Raw genomic sequence first — 18,078 nt, 5'->3', positions numbered from 1 at the left:
ACATTTGAGAAACAAATCGCTTATAAACCAGCATCCTAGGCTGCTATGGGCATCCTATGTGCTATGCACCTGAACAGTGCAGTGGCTTACTTGCTTTATATACAAAGATAAGAAAGGTATCCAAAGATGCCTTTTCAGGTTGTAAAGAAATCTGTTTTGTAAACTAATTAAGATATCAGGTCAATTATTTTAACTATTTAACCTGACAAGTTTACTTCTCCAAAATGTTTCTTAAAATATAATATCTTGTTTTCAATAGGAAAAAAGTTTGAGGGATAATACAAAAAAATTTAATTCGAGAGCAGTAATCATACCGTGAAACCGTGATAATTTTATCCAATGTTTTCATACCGTCAGAATCTTATACCGGCCCATGCCTAGATGTGACTAGGGCTGTACGGTATTTTTTATTTTGCAATATACATTGCAATATGAATACAATTTTACTAGATGAATTGAATAACTGTTTGGAAAGAATTTAAAATTTTAGATTGTTTGGGATGATTCATAGAGAGTGCATAAAATATAATAGACTCTACAAGCATAGATAAATTCAATAAAGAAAAAGTTACAAATTACATAAACAGCATTTTATTGCTTTCCGAGGCATCGACCTGTATTGAGGTGTACAGTAATTAAATAATCAAATGTAAAATAATACAGTATAGTCTTTGTTTTATAAGCAATTCAATGAAATGAATCGTTATTAATTTTTCAAAGTTACAAAATGGTACAGTTTCTTAGGCCTGAATAAATTAAAAACCCACAAACACAGTCACAGGCCTCATAAAAAACTTGCAAAATGATAAATTATCCGCAACATTGCGTATACTCCCTATGTGACTATTGTGAATGATCACATTGCAATATCGATGATGAAAAGATGTATTGTGCAGCCCTAGATGCGACCAAAACAGTATGCAAGTTTACATTGTACAACATACATTTACATGTACTCATTTAGCAGACATTATTATACAAAACGACATTCAACGGAGGATAAAAGTACCACTACAAATCATGAGAGAGTCGCAGTATATAAATTAAATTGTATAAATAGTTTGTCTATAGGTGATTTGTCAAGCAACAAATCTTGGCTAAGTTCATTACATAGTTCAAGAATAGTTGTAAGTTCATTAGACATGACACAACCAACCCCTAACTTTCATCCCCTTTTTTTGGTACGTCTTACTTTCTTTGCAGGCCTATGAAATGGGCTATATGCACAGCTGGTGTTTTTCAGCCAGTAATGAACTTCCGGTGAAAGCTTTATGAGACTATTTTTAAATTTCATACGGTTCCTTTTGCAGAATCGATGTTGTAAATGTAATTACAATATACTGTAATCAGTTAAATAGACTTAAGCATCCATTTGGTTGTTAAAGCATAAAAAGAGACGAAAGAGCGTTTAAACACAGCCACCGTCATTAGCAGCAGGCTAGCTCAGAAATTCCATTGAAAATACTGGAATAAAATTAATTTCCATATTTTAACGTCACAGCGCGGAAAAATATAATTTAATGCAGTGCTTCTTGTTTGGTCTGATACCCACTTTATATCGTATCAGCCAGGCAGTGAAGATCGCTGTTTTAAAGAAATCAGATCTTAAATGCTGCGATTTTGTATAGGATGACAATTAACCAGAACCCCTGGGGCTCGCGGACTGAAATTAAAAGTCATATACCCCATTAAAATAAAGAACAGCACACTGCACACTGTAAAAAAAAAAAAGAAAAAACAGTTGGCTCAACTAAATATTTTAAGGCAACAAACTTCAGTAAATTTTTGAGTTTATTCGACTTAAATCGAGTCAAGTGTAGTAATTGGGTTGAAAGTTGAGTCAACTCAAAAATGTCCTGAAGCTTGTTGCCTTAAAATTTTGAGTTGAGTCAACTGTATTTTTACAATGCAGAAACCAGTCATATGCTGTCGGTTCTGTGCCCACAAAGCCTGCATCCCAGGTCCAAACATCTACATGTCAGAAATTGTGTCAAATATATGAGTGACTTATGTGAAAAATACATTATGCATTACACATACAGCTATTTGTTATAGTGTTAAGTTGAAAGTTTCCAAACAAATACACTTTACACGCAAACGCGCACACAGACAAACAGCAAATTGTTATAGAAACAATAAAAAAATTTGCTAAATATTCTATTTCAATTGTTGATATTGATCTTTAAAGTGTGGGTATTATTTCACCAAATGACCTGTTACTTCTATCCCCAGATAGTGTTACAACTTGTAACGTTAGTCTATTTGACCTTACCTCACATAATCTGTAACTGTGTAGTACAAGTTCATTAGCCTATATTTATAATAGAAATGTGGCTACAATGTATAACAGTTTGAGAGATCTAACATAAACAACCAACCCTCACCAAAAATGTTACTTTCATCCCTGTCTCCCATAGGTCAAAAAAGCACGTTTAGTAGGCTTACTTTTATTATGAAAATAAAAATAGAAATTTTCCTTCAGTAACAGTGCATGTAAGTATAGGCAAAGCTAGAAACATTTTAAAAGTGACACTCAGTTTTGCCTGATCCTCCAGAAGTAAAGTTTACTAATGAATGCCAGCATCACATGTGTGAATGAACTTACTCCATTTTTTTCAGTCTCTCTGCTCCGGCGGCCACATACTTCTGTCCGTGCATCAGCTGCTGCAGATTCACCACACTGTGACCATTAGGGGTGTAAATGTTTCGCACTGCCCCAAATGGTGCCGTGATATCTCGAGTGACAGTGTTCAGAAAAGTGTCAAAAGTCACCGACTGGCGCTGGTTAATGATAAACCTTCGGCCCGGGTAAAAAGCATCTCCGTTCCTGAACACAGTCACAGTTTTGGTCGGAGGAAGCTGTGGATGAGACATTATAAAGTAAACCACGAGGAGGTGCTGATAAGCGCAAAAATAAATCTGTATACAGAATAAATAAAGAAAACACTTTTGGTAAACGACAGAAAGTAGTTAAGTCTGAACCGTTGTTTCCTGCGTCCCGGAGACAGCCAGGGGTTGAAGGACTGAAAGAAATTGTCAAAGAAAATAAGTTTGTCTCAAGTCAACTAAAATATACTTTTAATAGCCATAAACGTTTCTTCTTGCTTCGTTACCCGTTTAAAAGTTTGCTCTAGTTTAGTCTGTGCTCTGAGGTAACTGGAGATTTAACGGCGGCAATCAGGGATCGGTTAACCTGTCTTAGACAAGAATAAGCTATTGGTTAAACTTTAATCAGTGTATTAATTACATCACCGTCGTATGAGACAGCTTATTCTAGGTCGACTTTTCCAAAATATCAGGTGTCAGCTACATTTTTAAGGTGTTATTTTTTTGTAGGGAAAGTCATTTTTTTATTTGTTGTTACGAATTAAGCAAACGATCGCTGAATGATACAATATACAGACACTAGCCTCACAATCATCAAAAAATGTGAAAAAAAGAATTGATTACATTTAAATATTGTGTTGCAAAAATTTAATTATTGCACAACCAAATACATATAGATTTTTTTAAATAAAATATTTTATAATTATTAATAATATTACATATTTAAAATTTGTATCATCAGTACTAGTAGTTTTACATGTGGGTTGAAAATGTAATTATATAGTTAATTTAACCTCTTAAGGCCCAAGGTGTTTTTTGCATGCACTTTTTTATTTCTCTTTGCCATTTGAGCTTATTAGAACCTAAATAAAAACCTAAGTATCATCTTTTGATACGATGTACTTTTAGAGAAAAAAATATGTCCATATATGTGGACTCATGGTCCGAATTTACATAAAACACGTTTTCCTGAATTTTTTATGCATATTTACCATAGAATTATTTTTTTTTTTTTTTGCTTGCTTTGACTATCAGAGAGTAAAAACTATTTTCCACATTTTGGACAGTTAAAAATAGTATTTGGAACATTTCATATGCTGCAAAACAGTTGCAGGACGACACTGTATGTCTGTAACATTCAAAGTATTTTAAATAGCCACTTAAGAGCTAAAATGTGCTGCACACATATGTGGACACTCAAGCCCTAGTAGTTTATATAAATAATTTAACGTTTTGGACGTCACGGTGGTAGGCTAGTCCCCGTGTTACCGTGGGATTCCTTCGGGTGCTCCGGTTTCCCCCACAGTTCAAAAACATGCGCCATAGATTAATTGAATAGACTAAATTGGCCATATGTGTGTGAAAGAGTGTGTATGGGTGTTTCCCAATGTTAGGTTGCAACTGGAAAGACATCCACTGCGTATAACATATGCTGGATAAGTGGCGGTTCATTCCGCTGTGGCGACCCCTGGTTAACAAAAACTAAGCCGAAAAGTAAATGAATGAATGAATTGAATGAATAACGTTTGGGTTTGTCCAATTGACCCAGAGTTGGGTTAATACAGGTCAATGTGTTCTGTTTATTATTATGATAAAATATTGATAATAATATGCATTACATTTATTAGTAGTAGTAATAGTATTACATACTCTTTGAATCAAAAATGGACAGACCCAACTAGGTTGAAAAATGTAATTAAATAATTAATCTAAATAAATAATCTAACATTTGGTTTGTCCATATTTGACCCAGAGTTGGGTTAATACATGTAAACTTTTTAGTGTAATATTATGATCAAATAGTGTCATAAACTAATACTAATAACAATAAAACACATGCTAAACCATTGAAATCATCGTGTCTTTGGATTAAGGCTTTATTATTATTATTATTATTATTATTATTATTATTATTATTAATGAAAAGTCAAAGAAAAGTGCAGCAATATTTTAAGACTGGCCTGCCACTGGTTAAGCTGATTAGCAGTATTGTAAACTGCTATTTATACTGCTGTATTTCTACTTTATTGCAGGATGGGCTCCTCTCATGTCTGTTTCATTGTCTGCTTCACAGTGTAGAATAACAGATCAGTTTACACAACAAGGTCGCCTGATTATGTTTGTAAAGTTCATTCTAAATATCGATTATGAAATGTAAGCAACTGCCGTCTGTAAAGATTTATAGGGAAACTACTTTATTAAAGGCACCATGGGTGTGAAGATTGTAACTTTTGCAACAAATGAATCATATTTCTTCCCTTCTGTTATATTTTCATGCATAGTTAATTCCAGGGCGGCTTGACCTTGTCATTAGCCTTTATAGTAAGTGCAATATGAGCCATAAGGGTTTCACTAATAGTGTGTAGAGCCAAATCTGACCACTAGAGAGCGACACATCACAACTTTCGCAAACTTGTTCTGAGGAAAACGCAGAACCATCATCTCAAAGAGCAATGGAGATTTATAAGCATTTCAGAAAAACACATACTGAAAACATGAATTAATAATATTATAAATCACTAATATTCTTTATAATAATATTAATCAATAAATCAAAAAAATAATCATAATATTATTATTTATTATTAGTTGTAGTAGTATAAACATTTACACAAAAGTAGCATTCATGATATATAAATGTACAATTAATTGCTGTTATTATTTTCATTTTCATTCATTCCTTTAATGATGAAATATATGCAGTATAATGAATCCCTGGAGTACCTATTATGTTTATGCTAATATGTTCTGAAATAACTTTCCACAACATATTTCACAACACTGGTTGAAAGTTTTAAATAAACCTTTTGTTTTATTATGATATAGTGTCATAATTAACCTTATTCTTACTGAAAATATCATTTTCTATTTAGTTTTTTTTTTTAAACAATTGATTTAATAAATTGTACATTTATTTAAATTTAAACTCAAAATTGCTAAGGGACAGTTTTTTTCAGGGGGGTTTTAAACAAGTCAGTATGATGGTAGTGTGTGATGGGGGCTTATTGTTATAAATACAACATTGATCTTACTGTTTGTTTGTTTGTCTTTATCTCTCTCTTGTGTGGCCTTGATATTGGCCCAATCTGCCAATAAAGTATGAAATAACAGAATGATGTACTGTCTGGGACAGCCAGTCATTTTATTGCGGAAATAAACAGTGTTTGGCTATTATAAAAATATGTCTAACCTCAACCTGGTAGTTCTGTCTAGAAGAAAATATTATGTAAATTAAAATTGCTTTAATACTAATAGTATTCTGACCTATTCAGTAAATTAATAATAAAATGTCATTTAAATTCCAATGGTAGAAAAGAAAGCAAGTGAATGGAAAAACAGAAAGAAGGGCAAATCTGTGGAATTTAAATTAGCACATATGATAACACAAACAGTTCTCAAAAATACCTAAAAGTAATCAAAGTAACAAATATTTTTCATGAGTCCAACATCAAGCTGTGCAAGAAAACACACAATCTGAGTAAGAGAAGTCTCTTCACCACTGTATTGTTTTTAAATAGAGAAAACATTTTACAAGTAATGTTTATTCTACATCTTTGAATTATTTTATATTAAAATGGCCAAATTCTGACTAAATACCTAAAAGTAATAGCAAGTAACCTTTGTTAAAATTCATTTTAGTGGCGTGTACTGTACAGTAGTATTCACAAATGGCAGTAAAAACCTTTGAATCTGGTTATAACAGTCTATTTCTCGAATGAAGCAAAAAAGGTTTCCCCAAAAATACTTAGTACAACTCTTTTTAAATGTTCTAATATTATAATAACAATAATCATCCAATAAAAACGTCAGAATGATTTCTAAATGATCATGTGGGATTAAAAACGAGTTTTGGCAAATTAAATGACAATTTACCCAAAATTTTGCATTTATTCAAAATAAACTGTTTAATGTAATATATATATATATATATATATATATATATATATATATATATATATATATATATATATATATATATATATATATATATATATATAAAGCAACTCATAAAGGTTTGAAACATGTAAAGGTTGATTTAATGATGACAATTTGATGACGATTTTTTCAGGCTTGTAGCCAGGTGGTGGGGGGAGACCCACCCCTCACTGACAAAGGTCCAGATTTTATATCATAATGGGCTCATTTGTTCTATTTTGGCTGATATGCCATTATAAATTGCGAAAATAACCCTTCAAAAAAGGCTTTAAGACAGAGCAGAATTCTCTGTTGGCTGTTGATTCTGTGTGACTTCAGCTAATTAGTTTTGGTCAATGCTAACAAATATTTTTCATGAGTCCAACATCAAGCTGTGCAAGAAAACACACAATCTGAGTAAGAGAAGTCTTCTTTCACCACTGTATTGTTTTTAAATAGAGAAAACATTTTACAAGTAATGTTTATTCTACATCTTTGAATTATTTTTTATTGAAATGGACAAATTCTGACTGAGGAAAATTGAACGTGCTGGCCAGTTTGTTATTTTCCTAATAAATGACAATCGGCTACAGTTTTTAATTTAAAACTTTAACAGATCCCTATTCTTTTTTTTTCTAATGATATATGATGTAATTAATTTGTATTTTAAAAATGTTATTCTAAATCTTTAGGAAATATTTGGTACACCAAAAAGGGTGATTATGATGACCATCCAACAAGCTAATTCAGCAAAAAAAATAGTGCTTAAAATATCACTAAAATACAGTATTTAAATCTCTTACTTAAATAGAAAATGAGGCAAATAACTGCGAAAAGGCCCACTTTTTGTGAAAAAAGAACCATCTCTTTCACCAGGCTGGCTACGGGCCTGTTTTGGGATCATAGAAATTTAGCAATCATAGAAATATAGAACATACATTTGTGTCTAACTGTATATTGGATCAAATAAATCTATTCTTGGTGTGCATTAGAGACTCACCAGGAACATTCCACATCTCCAGAACCCAAACTTTGGCAAAACACAATATATATAGTGTATAAAAATAACACTTGTTGTTTTAAGAGCTAGACACAAAACACATCATTTAGCAAATGCTTAAAATGTTTTGTCAGATATAACAAAAGTGGCCTTTTCTCATTGAAATTTGCCACTGGAGTATTTTAAACACTTGACTTTCCCCTCTTTACAAATGCGCAGTGAAGCTCAAACAGTGTCCTTGTCAAACTCACACACGAAGTACATGGTGAGTTGACAAGCGACATCAATCCACTCCCCTGAAGACACCATCTCCACACAGTCCTCGTCGTCGTAAGCATTGTTGGGCTCGCCTTCTCTCCACCTGCTGAAAGTGGTCATGGGTGAGCGCTCCACATAAACAAAGTGGCCTTCTCGCTCCAGGTCATTAATGCCGATGTACACGCGACTGAGGCCCGCGTCAGTCACGTAGCCGGCGATGGCTCTGTTAGCCGCCGCGTCTTTGGGCATAGCCAGGTGTCCACCTCGGCCCTGACAAAACACCTCCGCTTCCCGGTAGCGCTTCTCCTCCTTTACGAGCAGATAGACCTTGCTGTCTGTCTCTTTGATGCCGGCGACAGCTGCGGGGGAGGGCAGTGCTGAAAAATGAGGATCTGAATTTCTATAATCACACTGCAGCAGCCAGCGTTCACACAAGTGCATTCTGACAGTCAAACAAAAGAGCTTCTGGCTAATGGCTAAATACCTTTGTCTAAGTGCATTCACCCTGCATATCAAAATGAACAACTGCGCGAATCAACTTGACAACTTCACATTACTGTAATCTCGGGAACACTGTTAGAGAGTGCATAGGGTTCGTTCTGTCGTTTTGGACATACCATTTTTAATGAACTTCAGCTCATTGGTTAATTGCACCACTTGAATATCCATTTCTCCAATCATTTTCCGTAAGGGTGCGCACTCGCAGGGGACGCCTAGGGAGATGAATTAGAAAGTAGACCATTCACATGAGCAGTTCAAGCATTAAACTGGTTCCTAATGAGTTTAAACCAATTATGAGTTATGATCTAAATTGAATTATATTTCAGCAAGTTCTATACCTGGCTCTCCATTTGGGCCCTTGGGTCCTGGATCCCCCATATCACCTTTTAAACCTATGAAAAAAGAGAGTTACATTGTCTTTAAGCAGTAAGACCAAGCAAACCAGATTACTTTTAAAAGTCCAGATTCTTTCACATACTGTACTCACCTTTGAGTCCAGAGGGACCCATCTTTCCAAAACGTCCTGGACTGCCTTTTTGCCCTTTGTCTCCAGGGGGACCTACAATATAACTTAAACTTAGAGTACTTTATGCTTTTCACAGTGCTTTTTAGTCAGGATTAACTGAACACAGATTTTATCGTACAGACTCTATAAAATATTTAAAGGTGTTAGATGCTGGCTCATTATTGTAGGGCTTTTGATGTTAGTTTGGTTGCTTTACATGTGACTCAGGTGACCTCTAGATGGTCCATGACCAATTAAAATTTCAGTTTTCTTCCATGTGTCTGCGGGTGCTTTCACACTTGGTTCAATTGCCTGGAACAAACCCAGGTTCGATTGTCCCCCCTTGTCACCTTCTCAGCTGGCTTGTGTTCACACCGTCTTTTTTCCTTCTGAGCCCTGGTACGCTTGCATCATAAAGCTGCTGTTTTGTGTATAGCTGTTGCTACAGTAGATGATGGCCATGAAAGCAAAAGAGCAAAATGGAGACGTCCGCATATCACAGTCGTTCTGCTTTAACTGAAAATTTTGGTTTTATTACCAAAACCAAAATACAGAGAGCCACTTGCGTCTATCTGCCGCAAAAAAAATCAACAAATAAATAAAAACCATTAAAAACATTCAGAACATCACGCAATATCTGCAGAAGTTGTTTTTGATGGAGACAAGCAGACATTATCGCTGTTTGCACTGGCTTAGTCCCACTTGTCGAGACGGTAGGTGATACACAGACACACACACATGAAAGAGCGTTATGAAAAATACAGTTTGTTGTACAGTTGGCGGTTCACTTCCATTATTTAGTACGATTGCATTCATGTCGGAAGTGAACCGTACCAGAGTTTGCAGACCACCTCTTTCAGGCAAGTCGATTACAGTTTGTGGGTGCGCACCTGAGTTCAGAAGACATCAAAGCTAAACGTACTGAACTCTGACATCAAACGAATCTGGGTGCGGACCAAAAGTGCTAGTGTGAAAGCACCTTAAGTGTGTAGCTACACAAGATTAACTCCTAATGATGTTATTCTCCATATCATTAAGAACTGTTTTAAAATGCCCAATTGTAGTTGTAGACAGAGATGACATGTGCATATAGGCAAACTAGATGGCCGCCTAAAGGCTGATTTATTCTTTATGGTCCGGCACAGCCTTCGTGTGGTCGCATAGCTCTTGCCACGGTTGACGTGCACTTCTCAAAGAATGTAAGTACATGTCGCAATGATGCGTAGCACAAGCTTTGTGATTGGTTGGCTTGGTAGCGGTAACAAGTGAGGGTGGTGCTGAAAGCTGCGAGCCTGATGGAGTGAGTGTTTACAAGTGTCGAGTCCCATGAAAAAGCTCCCGATGTTTTGTGTTTAACTTATGATTAAAGTTGTTGCATGTCCACCGGTTCCTGCCTTTGAATGAGCAAGTTTTAGCTACTTGTACATTAAGGTACTGTAGTATTAAAAAGAACAACACACCTGTAAAGAAACACAACACAAAGGAATATAAAAACCTACAGCCAGCTAGTGTTTTGCAAGAGCAACACAAACAGCACGCAGAAGTATAAATGCACGACTATTCGTAACGCAGGCACTGTGGGTCACAACGATCCCTCGACACAGAAGTATAAATCAGACTTAAGGCACACTGTGAAAAGTGTTCCGGCAGCTGGGGTGCTGGAAATAAACCGTAAAATAACGGCCGTTAAATTACAGAAATTTACTGTAAAATAACAGCGCTTGAATTACAGAAATTTACCAGAAATTTTCATTTAAGGGAATTTCTGTAATTTAATGTCCGTTATTTTACAGTAAATTCCTGTAATTTAACGGCCATTATTTTACGGTTTATTTCCGGCACCCCAGCTGCCGTAAATAAACCTTAAAATTACAACAAAAAAATTTTTTACAGTGTAACACATATGGGGTGGCAAGATAGAAAGAGATTTAATCAATTATTCATATTAAAATTATTACTGGATGATTGGTTTAAATTATCGCACCCTAATAAGCGAATTACCATTTTGCCCTGGATACCTCATGTTTTTGCAGGGGCACTGAGCACTTGAAGTCGCAAAAGTTCAACTCAACAGCCAGGGTGTTTGTGTTTTTTTTTTTTTTCAACTGAATAAATGGCAGGTGGACAGCAAACCAAATTTTAGAGCGATCATGCTAGACTGCCAGACAACTGATTCTGTGGTTGCCTAGAAACTTAAAAAAAATGTGATCCGGGGCCTTAGTAACATTTAATTGAACATGTGGTGTTCCTATTATGGACTCATCTGCTTGTCTGTAGGTTTTAGAGTACTATTTATAATTTATTATGATTTATAATTAATGTGTTTACTGGCTCAGTGGTTAGCAAGAAGGTCGCTGGTTCAAGTTCGGGCTCAACCAGGAGGCGAGTTTGTTTGGAGTTTTTTCATGCTCTCCCCGTGTTCATGAATGTTTCCTACAGGTGCTCCGGTTTCCTGCACAATCCAAAGACATGCACTATAGACCAATTACCAACCTACGTCACACATGACGTCACATGGGTCCCCAGTTGCAAAAAAACACAGGCTGCAATAGTAAACATGTTGTGTTGTGCGGTAGGATGCCAAATTCGAAAACTTTACTTTTACCGCACACCACACTGCTTTAATGCCAAACGCAGACGTCTTTGGCTAAAAGGGAGCTGAATGAAGTGACAACCTAATAAGAAATGCTGGACTCTGTAGTTCTCATGTTATATCAGGTAAGCTCACGCTATGCTGAATCATACACATTACTCGTTTTTGATTGCAGCAATGATTTCAGCAAAAACAGTTACATATGGTTAATTAAACTGCGGACACTGAATGCTAAGAATGAAACGTGAAAGTGTAAGTTATTAAGGTAAACTTGGTTAATATTCACACATTCATTCAGTGACAACTTGTGACACACTCCCTATATTGTTTACCACGTCACTTTAAATATTCGGTCTGAAATAACCTGCAAGTGTGACTTGAAAACAACAGTAACACTGTTTATTTGACTGTGAACAATGTTGTACTTTGATAGTCATTGGCTGCTAATATGATTTCGCTATTTAGAGTTTGCAAATAATACTTTTATGAAATTATATTATTAAGGAGAAAGTCAGAATGTGCGACTATAAAACCAACTTTATGTGTATGTTCACGTACCCTGCTGTACAGGTGCAGTGCTCTATCAGAATGCAGTCATTTTGCTTGTTGATGATTAATTACCTAGGCCTTGTACAGTTCCGTCTTCTTTCCTTGTCTTAGGCTAGGCAGAACCAGCAGAACCTTGGTATTTAGCAGTGTTGAATCTGGTAATCATGGAACATTATTTCTTGCACATGACCACACAGAACAACATTGTTGGCATCCAAAGACTTGTAGATCTTAAACTTCTCTCTTGTAAAATCACCTGGAGCTTCAATGAGATTGTATATTTCTGGCTGGATGCTTGGTCATTTCGTCTTATCCAATATCCATTGGGAGGGTGCTATCGCAAATGGACCTGTCAGATGAACACCGCTCACTTTAACAGTAATTTTGCAGAATACTGTGCTTATCACTGAGTGACAAGCTGTTATAATATGCTTAAAACATTATGTAAATAATATATATAATATGTAAAGCAATATAACTTATTTCTAAGACAACAACAAACTCTGTAGTTCATCGGATGTCATTCCCTCGCAGTAAATGCTAGCGATCCCGTTTTTTGTTCTGCCGCATCCCTGCGCGCGCATCCTGAATGTTTACAAACATGGTAATTGGTCTATAGGTGCATTGGATAAACTAAATAAACTTGTAAATGTAAAATGTGCGGGTGTTTCCCAGCACTGAGGGTTGTACTCCACACTGTGTAGAGAAATTGGCGATTCATTCAACTCCACAGTGGCGACACCTGATAAGGTAGGGAATAAGCCAAAGGAATGTGAGTGTTTACAGGTTTTGTTTAGAAAAAAAACACTATGCACCTATAGCGCATGTCTGGACTTGTGTGGGAAACCGAAGCACCCGGAGGAAACCCACTCGAACACGGAGAGAACGTGCAAACTCCACACAAAAATGCCAACTGACCCAGCTGAGGCTCGAACCAGCAACCTTCTTGCTGTGTAGCGATCATGCTACCCATTGCGCCACCGTGATGCCCACATATATTCATATTTATGATATTTAAAACCACTACGAACAGCTATGTACTGTATAGACCGTCACTTCACCATTGTGCACTTTTGCTGAAACCATAGATCTGTCACTTTCCTGGTGAAAATAACCAAGAGAATTGTGCTTTACACATCCCTTATGCTTGTGAAAGTGGGGCTGCTGCTGCCCGATGTATGACCGGGCCAATGGGAATTCTCTCCGGGACGGTACAAAAGGCTACACACACATTATATTATGCACACAATTTGCAGCTGTAGCATAGTGGTTACATTCTTTATTACACTGCAGAATAGGAAAAAAAGAAAACTAGCTTCAGTATATAGTATTTATTATTTTAGTGCAATTTTATAAACAAACAAAATGTCCCATCTTTTACACGTGTCTTAGTTATCATTTTATTGTGAGGAATGTAGGGACGGGATGAGGGTTTTTTGCCTTAAGTGGCAATTGAGCTTGCGCCAGGCCAGGTTGTACAATAAAGTTGAAGCCTAACTAAGGGCATTTTGTGTGCATGATGTGTCACACATTATGAATATCACAAGTTAACATACTGTAAGGCTTCTCATGCTTGCATTGTGATCTGTAAAGCCTCACTTCCAATGAATCTAGTTATCCACCGTGTATGTTTTAAAATATTTTATTACACAGTTCTCTGGAATACTTTATTCTAATTGGTCAGTCCAAACATTCCAAGCTATTTCGTTCAGCTGAACAACCATTAATAATTACTGAAACTACTGTAATAACACTTTGAATCATCTTGACTGTAAGTGAATACATTCACATCCATATTTATACTTGTCTGTCACATCACTGTTTTTGACTAATTGGTGCCATCTTGTGACTGATTAATACATAGGTTAGTGTATTCTTCATTCATCCGTTTTTGTTTCTATATACTTTGTTTTAATAAAACAGTTAAATTAACTTTTGACATCTCAGAAAAAGGCCAATAATAATTTTGTGTCAAACTATTATGTTTTGTGTCCATTTCACATCTGGCTGCACATACAGTAAGCCTGCCAAGCTTTATTCTGCAATAATAACCACCTGGATGTACTTCATTCCTTACGTATAATTCCACATAAGTCCTCCTTGATCAGAGGTGGTACTTGGTGTCCAAAATGTATCAAAACATCTGTTTAGCAAAAGTTAGCAACAGCAATCAAAGTCTAATAGGTCAATTCAGTCTGACTCCCTTGTTTATCAGGATGTGGAATCATTTAAGGCATTTATAAACACAAGTCATGATTGGTCAATACTATCTAAAAGCAAGATAAGGGATGTTTCAGGGGTTCCTTAAGGTCCTTTTTGCTCACTTGCTTGGAAAAAAAAAATTATATAAATGTTTCAAAATACTGATGGATAGTTCTTTTAAGATACATTTCAATAAAATAATTACATTTAAAATGTGTGCAGCCTCATTGAGAACACTAAGTGTATACTGATTAAAAAGCACTGTATTAGGATTTAATTAACCTCTCAGAGCATGGTTTAGTATTACCTTGCTCTCCAGTTGGCCCGACTCTCCCAGGCCTTCCAGGTGCTCCTTTCTCTCCTTTCTCTCCTGCTTCACCTATAGAAAAACAGGAATGTTTTAGGCCATCATACTTGCATACCAAGCTGTTCAGAATGGCACATAAGCTTTTACTGCTGGTGCATTAATATAGTTTGTACGTGTACTGTGTACATTATGCAAATGCTATGTATGCTCAGAATTTGACCTAAATACATATAAATATACTGTATCACAGAGTTCAGTGCACACAATTCAAACTCTCATATCCCTTGTGGTGAGCAGACTGGAAGAAGTTAAGGGGACAAAGACATGTCCTATTTTGGTGCCTGCATCAAATTAAATAGAATATATATATGGATGGATGGACAGACGGACGGACAGACGGACGGACAGACAGACGGATGGACAGACAGACAGATAGATAGATAGTGATTTGTGCATAGAATGTCGTTAAAAAGCAAGGGTCTATTTTAATCTTTCTAACTAGTTTTAAGAACATAAAAATATGAGTGAAATAATGAATCGTCATTCATTCAAACACACCCTATTTAGTCTGACTTGTAGTTTTTCAAATATCAAAATGAATAAGTAATTGTACGAATTATTATATTCTTTTAATTAATTTTATTAATAAATTATAGATTTATTACTGTTGATGCACAATGTCAATAAATGATTTTTGCTCTATACAGTATGTGCCAGTCATATTTTTGGCACATTAATGGTTTTTATTATTATATATTTTATTGTACATGTAATGCATGTGATTTTGTAATTCTTGTTTAGACAACATTCTGGATAGTTTTTATATTAAATTATTTGTTTTATTTTGGCTAGAATAAAAGCAGTTTTAAATTTTTTAAAACCCATTTTAAGGTCAATATTATTAGCCCCTTTAAGCTATATGTTTTTCGATAGTCTACAGCACAAACCATCATTATTCAATAACATGCCTAATTACCCTAACCTGCCTAGTTAACCTAGTTAACCTAGTTAAGCCTTTAAATGTCACTTTAAGCTGTATAGAAGTGTCTTGAAAAATATCTAGTAAAATATTATTTTCGATATTATACTGTATGTATGAGCAATATCACACAAGTAGCAGTGCAATATGGCTGCATATCGGCACGATAAACAGCCATATTGCACTGCTACTCGTGTGATTTTGCGTTTTACAACAGTTCGACGGCATAAGTATGTATAAAACAGAAAATCAAACAACTACTTTGTTCTGCCACTGATTCACATCTGCCGCTGACGTCAGAGCAGCAGAAACCGTTGCCAGTTTACAAACGTCACTTTAGAGCTAGTATTTGAATGATTTTTTAGCTTAATGTCTAAAGTGATGAAAAAACAGGAGATTTTTCTGACATTTTAAGATTATAAGCCTGAACGGCATGAAATGCCATCAATCTACAGAGATACCCTAGTATTTCTCTGTCGCAATCGGGATTTCACAGTAATTAATCCCCGAAAAAGCCACAGCAAATCAGTTTCTGTGGTATACTACAGCCCTACAAAATACAAAAGAGAGAGATCGACTCAAAAAGTCAGCTGTAGCTTGAAATTTACGCTGAGAAAATGCTGTTTTTCCTCCCCTAAGGACTTATGAGGTCTCTGTCACCATCTTGTGGCGGGTCGTCAACTGTCACTTTCTTGGGTCTGCTCAAACAGGCTGATAGCAGCTGATGCACTGAATCTGTAAAACTGAAAACTATTATGTTTAGAAATGTGTTGAAAAAATCTTCTCTCGGTTAAACAGAAATTAGGAAAAAAAAATAAACCGGGGGCTAATAATTATGACTTCAATTGTATATAAATATATATATATATATATATATATATATATATATATATATATATATATATATATATATATATATATATATATATATATATATATAAAGTACATAATAAACACATGCTATTTGTACTTGATTTTGTTTTATGATGATGATGCTGCAAATCACCAACAAATCAGGTCACAATAAAGACTTGACTAATTACATCACAAGGACACTCTGAAATGTATGCAAACCAGTTATTTTAAAATTAAATATTATTCCTTTTTTGTAGTGTCAGATGTCACATAAATGCATTACATCTGTTCAAATAAATGTGTCTTTAGTACATATGCTATACTGTGATGAAGCTCTGGTTATGTTTTTTACAGTACTGTACCTTTGAGCCCAGGGACGAGGATCTGCACCGAGCACGGTTCTTCTGGCATATGCTGACCAAACGCTGACCTCAATAGTGCCAGACCTAACACACTGACCAACATGTAAGCCACCAGCTTCTCTCCACCCATACTAGAAACAAAAACATTCACGTTCATTTACAATCAGCAGACACAAATTACAATCCCTCGCCAATCGAAAAACATAACAGCCGCTTTTATTGCTTTCACAAAGCCTTTGGTACTCATAAAATGCAACAAAAAAAATCACATTAGCGGTTTCAATAACACACAACAACTCCCCGGTTATGCGAAATACAAACTTAAGCTGCGACAGTCATACCAAAACCACAAACAACAAAAAAGAGCACCATTTTCAACCATCACCTTCATTTCAAAAGTCAATTTTCAAGTGTAAACCGCCGCAACTTGACGTCTCCTGTAACCACCGACTTTAAAGCTGGCACTTGAGTCGTCCTGTTGTTGTCTTTGCCACCTGCAGGATATAGTATTGCTTATGAAATAGACTTACCTTGTGTTGAATTTCAAAGCGCACTATACTGTATAATATGCAGCAGACTGTATGGATCTGAGGGAGTTAATGGAGGTTTGCTCACTGGTGGTCGCTCTGAAATGGTTCATCTCACAGCCACACACACAGGCCTGAGAGCCAGTGAGAACGAGTAAACACAAAGATAAGAAGCAGCTCTGCAACACTTCTCTCTGATAAGTCCATGTGAAACATCAGGGTCACTGACAGCGCATTCCTCACAAATTAAACATCTGAAGGGTTCCAGCATTCTATAGTTTTTGTTAAGATGGTGTTGGGGAGAAAAGATGCTAAATGTGCATTTGTCTTTCTACATTACATTGGTTTATACTTTATCTATTGTGCTGCAATGTAACACTGATGTTGCATTGGGAATTATTTAATTTGAGGTCATTTGGGATGAGGAAAGAAAAGCTGCAGTTGGTGTGTTAATGCACAGGGTGGCAGTAAATATGTGGTGGAATATTGGCTGGAAAAATCCAGAAGAAAAGAATGGATTCATTCTGATTTATATTATATTATATTATATTATATTATATTATATTATATTATATTATATTATATTATATTATATTATATTATATTATATTATATTATATTATATTATATTATATTAAACACTCACTGGCCACTTTATTAGGTACACCTTGCTAGTACCATGTTGGACCCCCTTTTGCC

The 18,078-nt window shown here is 35.5% G+C and overlaps 2 protein-coding genes across 4 annotated transcripts in view; both read right to left on the bottom strand.

Moving 5' to 3' along the window:
- The window catches only part of LOC130245093 (doublecortin domain-containing protein 2), a 43,518-nt gene extending 40,244 nt beyond the window's left edge, over positions 1-3,274 (bottom strand). Inside the window, exon 1 of one of the 2 annotated variants that reach the window (XM_056477740.1) lies at positions 2,606-3,274. In XM_056477740.1, the coding sequence (XP_056333715.1) occupies positions 2,606-2,874 (269 nt within the window). In that variant the 5' untranslated portion in view covers positions 2,875-3,274. The remainder of the gene's footprint in view (positions 1-2,605) is intronic. The other variant, XM_056477741.1, reaches the window with a different exon arrangement.
- A 3,554-nt stretch (positions 3,275-6,828) lies between these two features.
- On the bottom strand, positions 6,829-17,473 carry colec11 (collectin sub-family member 11). Of its 2 annotated transcripts, none has more exons than XM_056477101.1 (7): positions 17,383-17,473; positions 16,853-16,983; positions 14,657-14,728; positions 8,988-9,059; positions 8,839-8,892; positions 8,617-8,712; positions 6,829-8,376 (listed from the first exon to the last, which is right to left on the bottom strand). In XM_056477101.1, the coding sequence occupies exons 2-7, from the start codon at positions 16,980-16,982 to the stop codon at positions 7,967-7,969; spliced, it is 834 nt and encodes a 277-aa protein (XP_056333076.1). In that variant the 5' UTR covers position 16,983; positions 17,383-17,473; the 3' UTR covers positions 6,829-7,966. The 2 variants fall into 2 exon arrangements, with proteins under 2 accessions (XP_056333076.1, XP_056333077.1); XM_056477102.1 differs by having other exon boundaries at positions 6,829-8,358.
- Positions 17,474-18,078: the final 605 nt, after the last annotated feature.

This window comes from Danio aesculapii, chromosome 17, assembly GCF_903798145.1.
Source record: "Danio aesculapii chromosome 17, fDanAes4.1, whole genome shotgun sequence".
Classification (NCBI taxonomy): Eukaryota; Metazoa; Chordata; class Actinopteri; order Cypriniformes; family Danionidae; genus Danio; species Danio aesculapii.
This window is presented reverse-complemented; position numbering and strand designations above follow the sequence as displayed.